The 14,422-nt window shown below is 39.5% G+C and overlaps 1 protein-coding gene across 1 annotated transcript; it reads right to left on the bottom strand.

Moving 5' to 3' along the window:
* Nucleotides 1-10,094: 10,094 nt before the first annotated feature.
* LOC131147785 (protein STABILIZED1) lies at nucleotides 10,095-13,615 on the bottom strand. Its single transcript, XM_058097356.1, has one exon. The coding sequence runs from the start codon at nucleotides 13,339-13,341 to the stop codon at nucleotides 10,270-10,272; it is 3,072 nt and encodes a 1,023-aa protein (XP_057953339.1). The 5' UTR covers nucleotides 13,342-13,615; the 3' UTR covers nucleotides 10,095-10,269.
* Nucleotides 13,616-14,422: the final 807 nt, after the last annotated feature.

Raw genomic sequence — 14,422 nt, 5'->3', positions numbered from 1 at the left:
TGGTGCATGTTCTTAGGCAATGCACTCACTTCTCGGAAGAGTAAGAGGCAAGACAGAGTTTCCAAGTCCTCCACTGAGTTTGAGTATCGTGCTTTGCCTTCCGCATGCTCTAAGATCACATGGCTTCGTGGGTTATTGAGTGAACTTGGTTTTTCTCAGCTTCATTCCACACCTCTTCATGAGCATACGAAACATATTGAAGTCGATTGCCACCATTCCATAAGTGAATCCTTTAACAAAAGAGTGATTACTCTTCCTCACATTTCCACCAAACGTCAAACTGCAAACATATTCACTAAAGCTCTTTCTCGGCACCGGCAACAGTTCTTGGTTGACAAATTGATGCTTCTTGATTTACCAGCATCAATTTGAGGGGGGGGTGTTGAAAGAGATAATTTAGGCAATTAGGCTGTAAATAATGCTGATTAAGCTGTAAATGATGCATCTGGCAGCATTTAAGTGCTGAAAAGCAGGCAATTAGGCTGTAAATAATGCTGAAAATCTGGCAACATTTAAGTGCTGATAATCAGGCAACAACTACGTAAATCTCTTCTATATAATGAAAGCAAACCTGATGAAAAGGCATTCAGGCCAAAATTAACATGAATGGCTTCCTGCTTCTTGGGCTGTTTGTTGCCAAAGATTAAACAAGGCCACCGTTTTTTTCTCTTTTTTTTTTCCCTATGTAAACAATACTGTTGGAAACCAGAAGTGACTGCAAATGATGATAGCATCCCTGTTAATACTAGTATTGAGGGGAATACAATGGTGTAAATAGAGTTCAGGTTCCCATTCCTCCGGTTCCCAATTTTTTAACTACTGTTGGAAATGCTGCAGTTGCAGAATAATGAATTGAGGCATCTAATAATAAGTGTCGAGTTGTTATGGACAACAAAACTCTGAATCAATGTGAGATTAAAAAGTGTGATATGGCAGAAAGCATATCTTGAGATGGGTCTGGGAGCTGTGAAAAGGCTGTTTCTTCAAAAGATCATGTCATTGGCCCATTTTTTCCATCATTAGGAAACTTGAGTCTATTGCATTCTTGAGTTGCTTTGCCATATGGACATTAGTATTGTCTTCAAAGTAAAGGACTTTTACACCTTACAGAGGCACTTTTGAGCCTCATATATTGTCTTCATCTAGTAGTTGTGCATGTTCTGCAGAGTGCTGTTCCTTATGCACCATCCATTTCCCAAATGAGGTTTTGGAGATCTTTCATTGATAAAGAATATTACATGGCTTACCGAGGATGTGTTTGTGACATCATAAAAATTCCAGAGTGGTACTTGCAGTCAAACTCTCCAGAATCAAGTTCCTTTCAGGCTTGGATGGATGACCAAGGATAGCCACCCATTCGGCACACTTACGTCAATCCAAGGCTTAGACGTTAGGAACTTTATGTAACTTGGGTATTAAGTTTGTCTTAGTGTTTTAGTTATTTAGGAGTAATTTGTAGGTACTTATTCGACTTCGAGTGCAGGGTGCATAACTTTGTGTGTGTGTGTGTGTGTGTGTGTGTGTGTGAACATAACAGCTAGTGTGCAGCTAGAATTTGAGTTTCGACCTACTTTTCTCCCTTTCCACATTCACTTTGATGCAGCTGGCATATTGAGAATCTTACTTCTATATTCAGTTATTTTTATTTAGGAAACTGGTATTTTGGCTTAGTTAGGTTTTAATTTAGCTTCCTTTCAGTCCAAACATTATAAGCCTCTGAAAGGCCTTATATATTAAGTTTATTTTAGATTGGAATTGAGAATTAAGTAGTTGGACATTTGGTCCTGCATCAGGTGGAATGAGAGCACACGCAATCCCACACAGCAGTCAATGTTATTTGACAGGGTTCATGATTTTAACTCAAATTGCCACAGCTGTCAGTGTTTGACAAGGTTGTCTATGAGTTTTAACTCAAGCTTGTAGGGTTCGCTTTTGCCTTGCTTCAGCCCTATCTCTGCCACCATCCTTATCACCGACCACACCTGCCAACCTCAAAATCTTTGCCTACAACTTTTATTTTTCCAAATTTCATTTGCAACTGTCATAAAAATAAATAAATAAAAATAAATAATAAAAAAAATTTGCTGCAACCAAATCAAGCCCCCTAAACCGACAAAGGCAAGCCTCCATTGCTTCAAAATTTTCCATCATCGCCCTTGACAGCTCATCAGAATTTGACTTCGTGATGTCAACCCACCTGAGTCTTCCATTTTTTCAGCTTTTCATAAACTCCTGCTCGAGCTACTTGGCTAAATCTGGTTCTTTTAAAATCAACACCTTGCTTTATCCATTGAATGATCAAACAATTTGTCTTTGAGAATACTCAAGGGGATTTGGGGCATTCCCCCAGGGCAATTACATGTCAGGTCAGCATTGAGAGATGCTAGTCATCAACCTTTGTTCTTGTTGCCAACGACCCACACAATCACTGCTGAATGAAGGCTCTAACAAGCCACACCATGCCAAGAAGAAAGATGTGGTGATGAAGGACCAATTTGATCTGGTAATTCACAAAGTGAGTCAAATGTTGGAGTGGAAAGAAGGGGCACAAAGGCAAAACCTGGAATTGACCACTCAGGTAGCTTATCTCAATTCTCAAGATTCACTCTCCAAAATCAAATGATCTCTAAATTTCAGCATGTTGAATCCATTTTCTTGTCCATCCTTATTACGACTATAAAAACAAAAGGGAGCTTTCAACCAGACGGCAACCCAAATGTTTGCATCCATAATACTTTGCCTCCTACAGCACAAACTCCCAACAAGCCAGATTATGGAATCAGGGTTGCTCTGCCTAAGTTCACCAGAGAGCACGACCAAACGTACTCTTTGATTGGTTCAAAAAAATCAAAAACATCTTTACTAATCATAATATCCACTCAAAGAGAAGTGGGTCCAGCTGTTTTTTTTCTCAAGGGCCTTGCATGTGTTTGGTGGCGTAGTCTTATTAATTAGTGTCGACTTTGGAGGCAAGATCCAATTACCAAGTGGGATTATAAGTGACATGATGGAGGTGAATAAAAATTTGTTCTGATCAATTATGAGCAGAGATGTACTTCAAGTTGGATGCCTTGACCCACCAAAATAAAGTTTGTCGATCCATCACAACAGAGTTTCACAAATTAGTCACTTGATGTTCTTTCGATGAAGGCGAACAATAACACATCATTTGGTACCTTGAGGGACTTCACGTTGGCCTACACATACCTACAATGACTTTCATCATTTGGGTCAAGCAGCTGTCATTGCTAGGAATGCTTTTTGGGGGGGGGGGGAGGGGGATATTGGAGAGGTACTTATAAAAAAATGTCTTTTCCACATGAGCCACCTCCCGCCCCTATCAAGCTGCCAGATTCTTAACAAGTTGAACATTTGCCAATGGATAGGTAAAAAAGACACTCTTAATGCCGTTGTCCTACAAAGACTCATATTGACATAGAAGAGACTAAGGATATTCCTTTTCTAGACATCTAAGGAGAGGAATAAGGCCTTCAGGCAGGCGGATTAATAGATGTGATGTAAGACGAGAAGCAGGTATTTGGATAGATCATTTCAACCCAATTTGGAGGCCGATGTCAAAGATTAGGCTCAATAGTTTATTGGGTCCGAAACCCAAATGTACTTAATAAGTAAGTTGTCTAAGTGCGTGTGTGTAGTTTGCTTGTATTAGGATTCTGTATGTTGGGGTCTCGTTTATAGTATTTGTGTATTCTAGCTTCTAGGGGTATGTTTGCAATGTAATGTAGTTTTAAGGGTATGTGGGTAAGTTCACGTATTTAGAGGTTTTCTTATAAATAGTGTGTGAAAGCCATGTTGTGAGCAGCAGATTTTGAATTTGAATTGAAGTGAACGTGGGTTTTCCCCTTGTAACTCCTCTCTATTGTCTTCCTCTTCCTTCCTCTCTTCAAATTCTTCTTATTTCTCCTATGGCTGCAGACCATTGATGCTGCCCCAGCATCATTTGGTATCAAAGCCCAACCACGATCTCTGTTCTTCCATTTCAACTCCCCCATCTTCCCCTTTACTCTTCTTCCCCTCTTCTTCTCTTCTTCATTCTCCCCACAGTTCTGTAACTTCTCCTCTCTCTGTGTCTTCTTCTTCCTTCCTCCTCTTCTTCTTCTTCTCCCTTATTCTTCCTTCTTGTCTTCTTCTCTCTCTGTTTCTGTTCCTTCATTCTCTCAGAATTCTTCTCTGCGCTGAAATTTCAGTTTAAAAGAAAAAACCAATAAAAATCAGTTCTGCACTTTTCCGAAATTCCAGCCACATCACCATATGTTCGAAGATCACTTTCTAGACACAATTGTACAAGACCACCCACACCCACAAAAAACGAAACCCCCAAAACCCTAGCCCCTGAAATTTCATCACCATCTGGCCAGCACTGAAGCCTCACGTACCCCATGAAACTCCAGCCGCCAACCCATTCAAAATCCATCCTCGCCAGAGTTGTTTTGGCAGAGCATCACTATCATTCGACTCACCACCCTTGAATCTACTACCTCCCAGAAAAGCATCACCAGGGCACCATTGCTGACAAATGCGCCCCACACGCCGGTGACTGTGAAAGGGGTTCTGCCAGACTCCCCTCCAACTGCCATAAGCGCAAGAAATTTGTGTTTTCTTGTGAGATTTTGATTCGCAGCATAAAATATTTTGGTTCCAGAATTGAAATTGTGCAAGTCAATTTTCTTTTCCCTAAACTTTTCCATTAAGCTTCTTAAAAGATAAATAGCTTCTATTGTTGATCTCCCAAGCATAAAACCAAATTAATTTTTTTTAAAAATTCTCGTTTCTAGTCTTATTCTATGTTCAATTACCCTTTTCCCATAATTTCATCATACGGCTTGTAATTTTAATTCCATGATAGTTATTACAATTTTGAGTATTGCCCTTGTTTTTGTATAAGGGTACTAACGTACTTTTCCTCCATTTTTCTAGCATTTTCTTCGTTTTTATAATAATGTTGAATAGATTAGTCAATCAAATATTTCCTTTATTCCCTAAATATTTCCAAATTTCAAGTGGTATTTTATCTAGTCTTATAGATTTCCACCTTTTCATTTTTTCAATGTCATCTTAACTTCAAGAAAACTAATTTTGTGAATAAATCTCCTATTTTTAGTCTTCTCCTCATTTGTCACTTCCAAGTTCAATCTTTCATTTTGGTATTCATTAAACAACTTATTAAAGTATCTTCGCCACCTCTCTTTTATGTCTTCTTCTCTAGTTAAGACATTATCATTCTCGTCCTCTATACATTTTACATCACTAAAATATTTGCATTTTGTTTCTCTAGCTCTAACAAGTTTATAAATGTCTTTTTCTCCTTATTTTGTATCTAGTCTAGTATATAAAGTATCATAAGTTTTATGTTTAGCTTCACTAGTAGTTTTTTTTGCATTTTTTCTCACCACTTTATATTTTTCAAGATTTTTTATATTTCTACAGCTTTCCATATGTTCTATCAAATTCTTTTTGTCTTAATGGCTTTTTGGACTTCTTCATCCACCACTTTTCAAGATTTTTTATATTTCTACAGCTTTCCATATGTTCTATCAAATTCTTTTTGTCTTAATGGCTTTTTGGACTTCTTCAACCACCACCAACTTTCTTTACTACCAGAGTATCTTCCTTTGGACTCACCTAAAAACTCTTTTGCTATCCTTAAGATAGAATTAATCATTTTATTCCCAACAGTGTTTGCATCTAGCTCATCCTCTACAATCCAATCAAACTCTCTAATCATTTTATCTTTGAATTTTACTATATTAGCTCCCTTAAAACTCCACCATCTAATCCTTTTTTTAATATAAAGGTGACTTGAAGATTGTTCTTAAATAATTGAGATTGATGTCTGTGATTGCATCATATGATTGAATCACGGTAACCAATGTTGAATTGTCTGCAACGGTGGAGTGTGGAACTGTTATCTGGTAGGGTACAAAACATGGAAAATCCCTTGGAGACTATTACCAATCCTATGAATAGGCTAAAAACCAAATTGGCAGCCTTAGGTAAAAGGCCCATGGAATTTCGTACCAAAAAAATGGTGGAATAGCTGCTGTCCCTCATACTTTTGAGTTGTGTGAAACCGAAATAATCATCTAAAGGGATTAAACTAGAAGTCTCAGATTCTAATGGTGATGGTTCTCCTAATGAATTTGATGATTGGGTGTAATCTTTGGAGTGCTATTTTCGATGTTTTGACATGAATGAGGCTAGAAACCTGTACTTCTCTGAATCAACACTAAATGGAACTGCTCGAATGAGGCTAGAAACCTGAACTTCTCTGAATCAACACTAAATGGAACTGCTCGAATTTGGTGGATTAAACAATGGGAGATCTTTAGAAGGAGGATATTTGGTGAGATTACAATGTGGGATGAGATGAAATGAGCCAGGCAGGAACAATTTGTGCCTCCCAATTATCAGCAGCGTGTTCATCTCCAGCTCTTTGAATTAAAGCAAGCAAAAAAGACAATGATAGAGAACACTAGTAGGTTCTATTAATTGGCTACTTGTTCCGATATAGACTGGGAAGAGGATGTGATGATAGCTATGTACAAAAAAGGGTTGATGTCAGCTATTGCCTCCAAACTTGCTGCATGTTGTCTCATTACAGTTGGGGATGCAGTACAGCTTGCCACTCAGATTGAGGAGGATATGCAATGTAGTCCTCCTAAAGCTACATCAGGCCTTCGATTTGAGAAGAATACTAGCAGAGTTGTACGAGAGATGATAGTTGAGCAATTGGGTGAAGGAATTTACATTAATACCCCTTGGAAGACTCTTGAGCATTCCGGAACAACTTCCAAGAGCCAACCATCACTTAAATGCTCTAAACATCAAGTTATTGGGCATCAATCTGCACAATGCCTTAACCAAGTCATGGTTGTTGCAGAAAAAGAAGATGAAGATGATGACGATGATGATAGCATTCAAGTAGTTGAAGCTGAAACAGAAATTCCAAGTGACTTCGATGATAATGGCAATGTGAAAATCTGTTTAGTGCTTCGACACATGCTCTCTTCCCACAGGATTGATAAAAAAGAAGAATGGAGGCGGACCAACATCTTTCAAACTCAGGTGATACGCCAAAAGCAGCTTTGTACTTTGGCTAGTAGTTGCACAAATGTAGTTTCTGAAGATGCTATGAAGATGTTAAATTTGGAAAATGAGCCTCATTCCAAACCATACAAATTTTCTTGGGTGAATCATACCAACTTAAAGGTCCATGATCGTTGCTCACTTACCCTCAAGATTGGTTCCATTGTAGAGATAGTGCAATGTGATATCCTTCCTCGAAAAAATTTTCATATCCTTTTGGGCCAACCATGGTTATTTGATAGGAAGGTGAAACATGATGGATATGAGAATTTTTATTCCCTTTCCATTGACAACAAGAAGTATAAGTTGATGCCATCATGAATTCTCCCACTCACCAAGTTGAAGCATACCACTGGTTCCTTTCATATGAAACGAGATGATTCTATTCATGGTGATAGGCTCCTTGATACTTCCCTAACTTGACAAAGTCAAGTTCTTTCTAGAAGGGAATTGATGTAAGACCAGAAGCGAGTATTTGGATGGATCATTTCGACCCAATTTGGAGGCCTATGCCAAAGAATAGGGTCAATAGTTTATTGGGCCCAAACCCAAAAGTGCTTAATTAGTTAGTTGTTCAAGTATGTGTGTGTAGTTTGCTAGTCTCAAGACAATGTATGTTAGGGGGCCTGTTTGTAGTATATGTGTATTCTAGGGGTATGTTTGTAATTGAATGTAGTTTTAGGGGTGTATGAGTAATTTCATGTGTTGAGGCTTTCCTATATATTGCGTGAAAGCCATGTTGTGAGCAATTGATGTTGAATTTTGAATTGAAGTGAATGTGAGTTCCCCCCTTGTATCTCCTCTCTCCTCCCTTCTCCTTCCTCTCTTCAATTTCTTCTTATTTCCCCCATGGCTGCAGATCATTGATGCTGCCCCTGCATCAAGATGCTCTAGAGGCACATTGCATATGTCTTATTGATATCAGAAACAGAGCCTACACATTGTAAGAACCCCACAAAGGATTAGATTGTGAACACACTTCAGTATTCAAGGGATGAAGATAAGGAGGGTGCTGTTAGCTAGAACATATATCCAACCGAACTCAAGGTGTTCTTTTTCTCACTAAGGCAGATTGATGCAGCCAGCACATTGAGGATTTTTTTTTCAGTCTTACTTATGGTATTGTTATTAGGGTAACATGTTCAAGATTCTAGGTTACTTTTATTCAGGAAATTGGTATTTTGATTTAATTAGATTTTAATTTAGATTCCATTCCCTCCAAGCATTGTAAACCCATATAAGGCCCCTAGGCCTCATGTATTAATTTTATTTTAGGTCGAAATTGAGAATTAAGTTGTTGGACATTTGGTCCCGCATCACACAGTCTTCTCCTTACCCTCGTTTATTCTTCTTCCTCCTCCTCCTCCTGCTCTTCCCCCTCTTCCTCCTTATTCCTAGTTGTTCTACGTCACTTGGACATATAAAAGGTCAAGAAACTTGGGCCTTTTCATTAATCTTACTGACTTGGGCTTCGTCACAAGTAAAATTCTATGGGCCCATTCTACCACCAAATGACCCAAATGCACATGCTAGCGCCCATTCTACGCACCAAATGACCCTAATGCACCTGCTATTTGTACAATCCCAGGCCCAATACAACACATAGTTATGACCTTTCATCTTTTTTAGTCCCTTTTCAAACCCTAGCCAATTTCCCATCTGCCAAACCAACCAAACAGCCTCCAAACCAACATATTGCTTCCAAAACAATTAGCATATCACCATTTTTGCCCCCTTTCACCATCTCATTCCAACAAGAAGGGACCAAACTAGACACAAATTTCTCGTAAATCTTAAAGCACTAGATAATCCACCATGCTGCAAACAGAGACACCCTCACCCAGTGGCATGAACCCCCCTTTACTCTCCAACAAAACAACAAATTCACCCTAATCCCATCTGTTATAGTTGTGAACTGAAGTTTCTCCCCTTAAATTTGGACAGATCAGCAGAACTTCTTTGTCATGGTGACCAGAACTCACAACCATGGCAGAGGAAGAATGAGAGTTGGAAATCATTGAAAAGAAGATGGGGTCAGACAGTACAACGCAAACTATTTCCCTCACCCCCTTCCCCCCCCCCCCCCCAAAAAAAAAAAAAAAAAAAAACAAAAAATCTCCTTTTTACCAGTGTAGAAACAATGCAAATTCAGGTTTAAAGTGACAACAACAAATTGAAAATCTCTTCACTTCACGGATTTTAAAACCTAAATGCATATCAAAATCAGGAAACTTGAAATTACAAAAGCTTCACAAACCAAAGAACTAATTTTTTTTAGTAATCCAATAGCAATTCTTGTGCAAAAAACTGGTAATGTGTACTGAAAAACAAGGGAGTAAATTTATTTTAAAAAAAATAAGAGGGGGGGGGGGATCAGGTCAATTCAATTGAGCTAAAATTTCAACATGACAGGAGATAATTGGTTCCTTGAATGAATAGGACCATTTTTTAGTAAGTAATGGTATATGCATTCAGGGACATAAACACATAGGCTCCTACATATAAAAGAGTTCAATTCAATTGACTGAATCCACCCACTCAATCTACAAATGCAAGTAATACTAATCTCAACCATCGGCTCTATATGGAAAAATGCATAAAATCCTCCCAAAAGATCACAATTAAATACCATTAACTTAGGCAGCATCGAAACAAAATCTCAACATCTAAAGATAACACGACCTTCAAATAACTAAAAAAATCACCCATATTATAATTGAAAGTTACAGACTCTAGCTTCATGCACACATACAGCCTTAACAGCTTCTAAGTTTTTAAGTTCTAATAGAAATGTAATTATTCAATATCTTCTGTTTATTGTCTAACAACAAGCGATCCTGCATCCAAGAATAACCAAAGTGAGGTAAACCATAACCATAACCAAATAAGAATGCATATAAGACATTTTTGGGGGCTTGGCGGGCGACTGGTAACCCTGCCTCGCCCCCCATCCCAAAAAAAAATAAAAAAATAAAAAAACAATGAACTGGGAAAATGCAGATCCAGAGAGAACTAATCTGCTGTCAATGCCAGAGACAAATCAATGTTTACAGTATAGCAAGTCAAACAATATGTCTATGAAGGCTTTTCTGCCATTCTACAGAATTCAGGGCAATACATAGTATATATTCTGCCTTACAAAATTCTTAAGCTTTCCAGGAACTAGTGTTTGTCTTCAGCAGCATTCTCGTCCTTCCCCAGTGCAACCACTACTTTCTTCAAAATGGATTCAATTGGCTGGTGGGAGTTTTCCACAGCCTTGGAAATAGCTTGCCATTTCTCACCATGTTTTGGTTCTGCACTAATGCATCTCTTCAGTACATCCTTCTGGCTGTCCTCAGTTCCATGCTGAAGTTCAAATTTGTAATATAAAGCCCAGAAATCCCCAACATCAGGAGCAAGAGTGACAGCCCTGTTGAGCCAAGACCTGGCCTTGTCCACCTTTCTGTCATTCCAGAATAACTTCGCCACAGCAGCAATAACATGTGGATCATGATCACATTTTTTGAGAGCATCCATGCTCTTGGTTTTACGTTGAGGACGGGGAACCATCTCAATTGAAGCTGCCCATAAAATACCGCTAGTCTGGCACTCCTGCAATGCCTTCGCCATCAGTATATCAGCTTCTTTCTTGTTTCCATGCCTTGATTCAGCTCTAACTGCAGCAAGCCAGAGTTCAGGATTCTGAGGATTCTTCTTCCTAGCCATAGTGAGAACTGCTCGAGCCTTACTCAGTCCATTCATCTTCTCTTCAAGGTTGGCAAGTGAAAGCCACAAGGGAATACAGTTAGGACAATGTTTTAGGCCTGTCTCATAGGCTTCCTTGGCTTGCTCCAACTGATGAAGTCGTTCCTCCAGCTGCCCAAGCATCAACCACAATTTGAAGAATGAAGGGAACTGCTTCAGCCCTTCAACAAGCAACCTCCTTTCCTCCTCAGTGTTACACAATTCTCTCTCAACAATGGCTGATTTCATCCATACTCTTTCCGTGCCGCCCCTTTCTCGGGCCTTAGCAAGTAGCATTCTTGCCCTCTCAGGTTCATGATTCTCAAACTCAAGCTTGAATGCTGCAAGCCAAATCTCTTCAGAGTTTGGAATTGAAGCATAAGCTTCTTGAAGAATTCTTCGAGCAGCAGGCACATCTCCAGCAAGCCACTTCTCTTTGGCACCCATCAACCATAGCACTTCAGCCTGTGGCCGATAAGTGACTGCTTTACGAAGGAGAGCATCAAGAGACTCCCTTGTCCCGTGACTCTTCTCAAGCTGCGCTGCTTTGATCCATATACTTTTCTTGGTCAAGAAAACTGTTAGTGCATGTGCATAGATTGCTCTGGCTGTCTCAATGGATCCCCTTTTCTTACACTCCTCCGCATCAGCAACCCATGTCCTCTTCCTATCTTCCTCCTCCACCCCAATACCAATGGTGTTACGAATTATAGCCTGGCAAGTTGCAACAGACCCAGCTCGTTCAGCAGCCTCAGCCTCCTTCATCCAAGCTTCTCTATCAATCACCAACCCTTCTCTCTGCAGGGCCCTAATACCTCTCTCTATTATCTTCCCAACTGCAGCAGTATTCCCATTAGCTTCTTCCAATTTTGCAGCAGTAATCCAGATAGCAGGCTCCTTAGAAAGCTTCTCCCTGGCCTTGTTAAGGACCTTCTTAGCACTATCATAAGTTTCCAACCTTGCAAGAGCAAGCCACAACTCTACATGCAGCGGACAGCATTCAACAGCCCTCTGAAGCAACAACCGAGCATCCTCCTCATTTGCAAGCTCAACAACAGCCTTCCACAGCCTCACAGAATCAGGTATATGTTCAAGCCCTTTCCTCAGGACCCTGCTCTTATTCACATCATCCTGTTCTAGCTTCGCAGCTTGCATCCACAACTTCACCGAGTTGGGAATTGCCTTCACTCCCTTAGCAATCACAGCCTTGGCTTCATCAGGACTAGCCAACCGACATGCCTCCAACCACACATCCTCGTTCTTTGGACACTCCTCGCAACCTTTCTGTATCAATTGCCTGGCTGCCTGAATCTTACCGGCAACCTCCTCCAACCTTGCAGCAGCTATCCAACCAGGTGGGTGTTTTGGGTTTGTCTGGGTAACAGATTTAAGCAACAACCTAGCCTTCTTAATATCTGAAATCTCTGCATCACTTGTAATTTTCATACTCTTAAGATCAGTAAGATACCCCTTTGGATCAACAACAGTTAAACCTGAAACCGAGTCAGAAAGTCTATCCAATTTCAACGACAAAACCGTTCCTCGGCCCTCACCCACGGCAGTCAAATCTGTAACTGGGGTTTGAGCCCATGGAGTCTCTGTCCCACCTGCAGCCCTACTCTTTGGATCCAGCGCCGTAACATGCTCTTGTTCCTGTCTAGCCTTCTCTAAAAGCGTGTCTGGTACAGGCACAAAACTCTCAAACCTCTTCTTCTTATTCCGTAATGAATAATCCCCAATTTCTGGAATGCTATCCCATTCATGAGCCGACAATGCATACAACTTCCTTTTCAAATCTGCAAACTGCTCTGTAATCTTTGGGTTTGATGCACGATACTTCTCAATCTCTTCCTTCAACCTTGCCTCCCTACGGTCCTTCCTCCTTGAATCCATCTTCTTATCAATCTCCTCCCACACTGCATCTGCCTCCTTATCATCCTCATCATACTCCATCGATGCAAACAAACCAACATCATTCCCTTCAAACTCATCAAACTTCTGGTTCTCATCATACCCTTTATCATCCCCATCGTCTTCATCCTCTTCCTCACTGACGCCCTTACCCCGACCACGGCCAACACCAGCCGGCGCCGCCCCGCCAATTGTAGTAGCAGACCGATCAGGAAGGTCCGGCGCAGCCCTTGCAGGACCGATATCAGACCTGGTGGTGAAACCAGTGGCGCCACGCCCAAGCCCAGCAACGTAATTGGGTGGGGGCTTAGTGTTCAAAAATTCAAGCCGGCTTTTGGGGACCCCCGGCGCCTGTGAGCCCCCAGAGAGAGGGATGTGGAGGGTTAGGGTTGAACTTTGGGTAACACCCAGATTGGCGATGGAAATGAAATCGTCATTTTGGGGGAGTAGCCGCTGTGCACAGAGGAAGAGACGCTGGACGGACAAGGGTACTCCAGTACGGTCTTGGATTGCGAGTTTTAGGGTTTTTAGGGTTGTGGTCTTGGGGTTTAGATCAAGAGCTAGGGTTTTGTTGTTGAATAAACAGACGAACACCATGATTTTGAGATTAATAAGGCAGCGAAAGAGAGATGCTCAGAAAATTAGGGCTTCGAGATACCTGGTTCTGGAGAAAAAGGAGAAGAAGAAATCGATCAACTGGCAATCTCGCCCTGTCGTAGGTCAAGAAGAATTCCGTATGACGACGCAGAACTGTCGACAGAAGGTAAGAGGCTTACGGGCGACAGACGACAGTGAAGGCCGAAGGGGCGATGGAAGAAATGAACGTTGAAATTAATAAATAAAAAATAAAAACCTGTCTTTTGACGCATTCCAAAATTATTGTGAAGTGTGTAGCATTATTTAAATATAGTTTTTAAAATAAAAAATTTGAAAATAAAACTGCAGACTACCATCCAAATAAAAAAGTTGAAATTTATTTTTAAAATTTTAAAAATTCAATAATTAGTTGTTAAGTAAAATAAATAATAATAATTAAGATTTTAGAGAGCAAATCACAATTTAGAAATAATAAAGTTATCTATATTTTCTTAGGAATAATTCATGTATTAAAATTTTTATAAAATAAAAAGAATACAATTTTGCTTAATTTTTTTTATCTATAATGTTATGAAATTATTAAAAGTCAATATTTCTCATAATTTTGATTAAAATACTCCTCTCATGACATATCATATATTTTTAAAGATTTTTTTTATCCCTCCATGTGCGTGCATCATAATATTATCCTATGTTGACGTTTGTGTTTTTTAATTTTAAACAAAGTAGTGTTTTTTATAAATCATTTTGAATATTCAGACTTCTATTTGCAAACTAATTTGTGATAATATATATTATTGATTTATTTTTAAAATTTGTCTAAAATGTATAAAAATTATCAAAATTTTTTGCATAGTATTATTTATATACAGTCACGTTCAATGCATGTGACAAATTTACCAGTATATAAAACACAGTCAAATTTTCATAAGTCGGTCGGAAAAGTATGAACAAACTTATGAAAAGTTGGTTGATGAACAAATTTTCTAGTTGCATGCATGAATTTCCATATGTATGCATTTCACAGGCAACCCTCCTTATATGATGTTTTAGTGCATGCATTACGCGACCAATCAACTTT

This window comes from Malania oleifera, chromosome 2 (assembly GCF_029873635.1).
Source record: "Malania oleifera isolate guangnan ecotype guangnan chromosome 2, ASM2987363v1, whole genome shotgun sequence".
In the NCBI taxonomy this organism is placed as follows: domain Eukaryota; kingdom Viridiplantae; phylum Streptophyta; class Magnoliopsida; order Santalales; family Ximeniaceae; genus Malania; species Malania oleifera.
The sequence above is the reverse complement of the archived record's forward strand: the minus strand, read 5'-3'. Positions and strand labels throughout refer to the sequence as shown.

Bases quoted from the DNA above. Each gene is read 5' to 3' on its own strand.
- LOC131147785 (XM_058097356.1), bottom strand. From the start codon at position 13,341: ATGGTGTTCGTCTGTTTATTCAACAACAAAACCCTAGCTCTTGATCTA.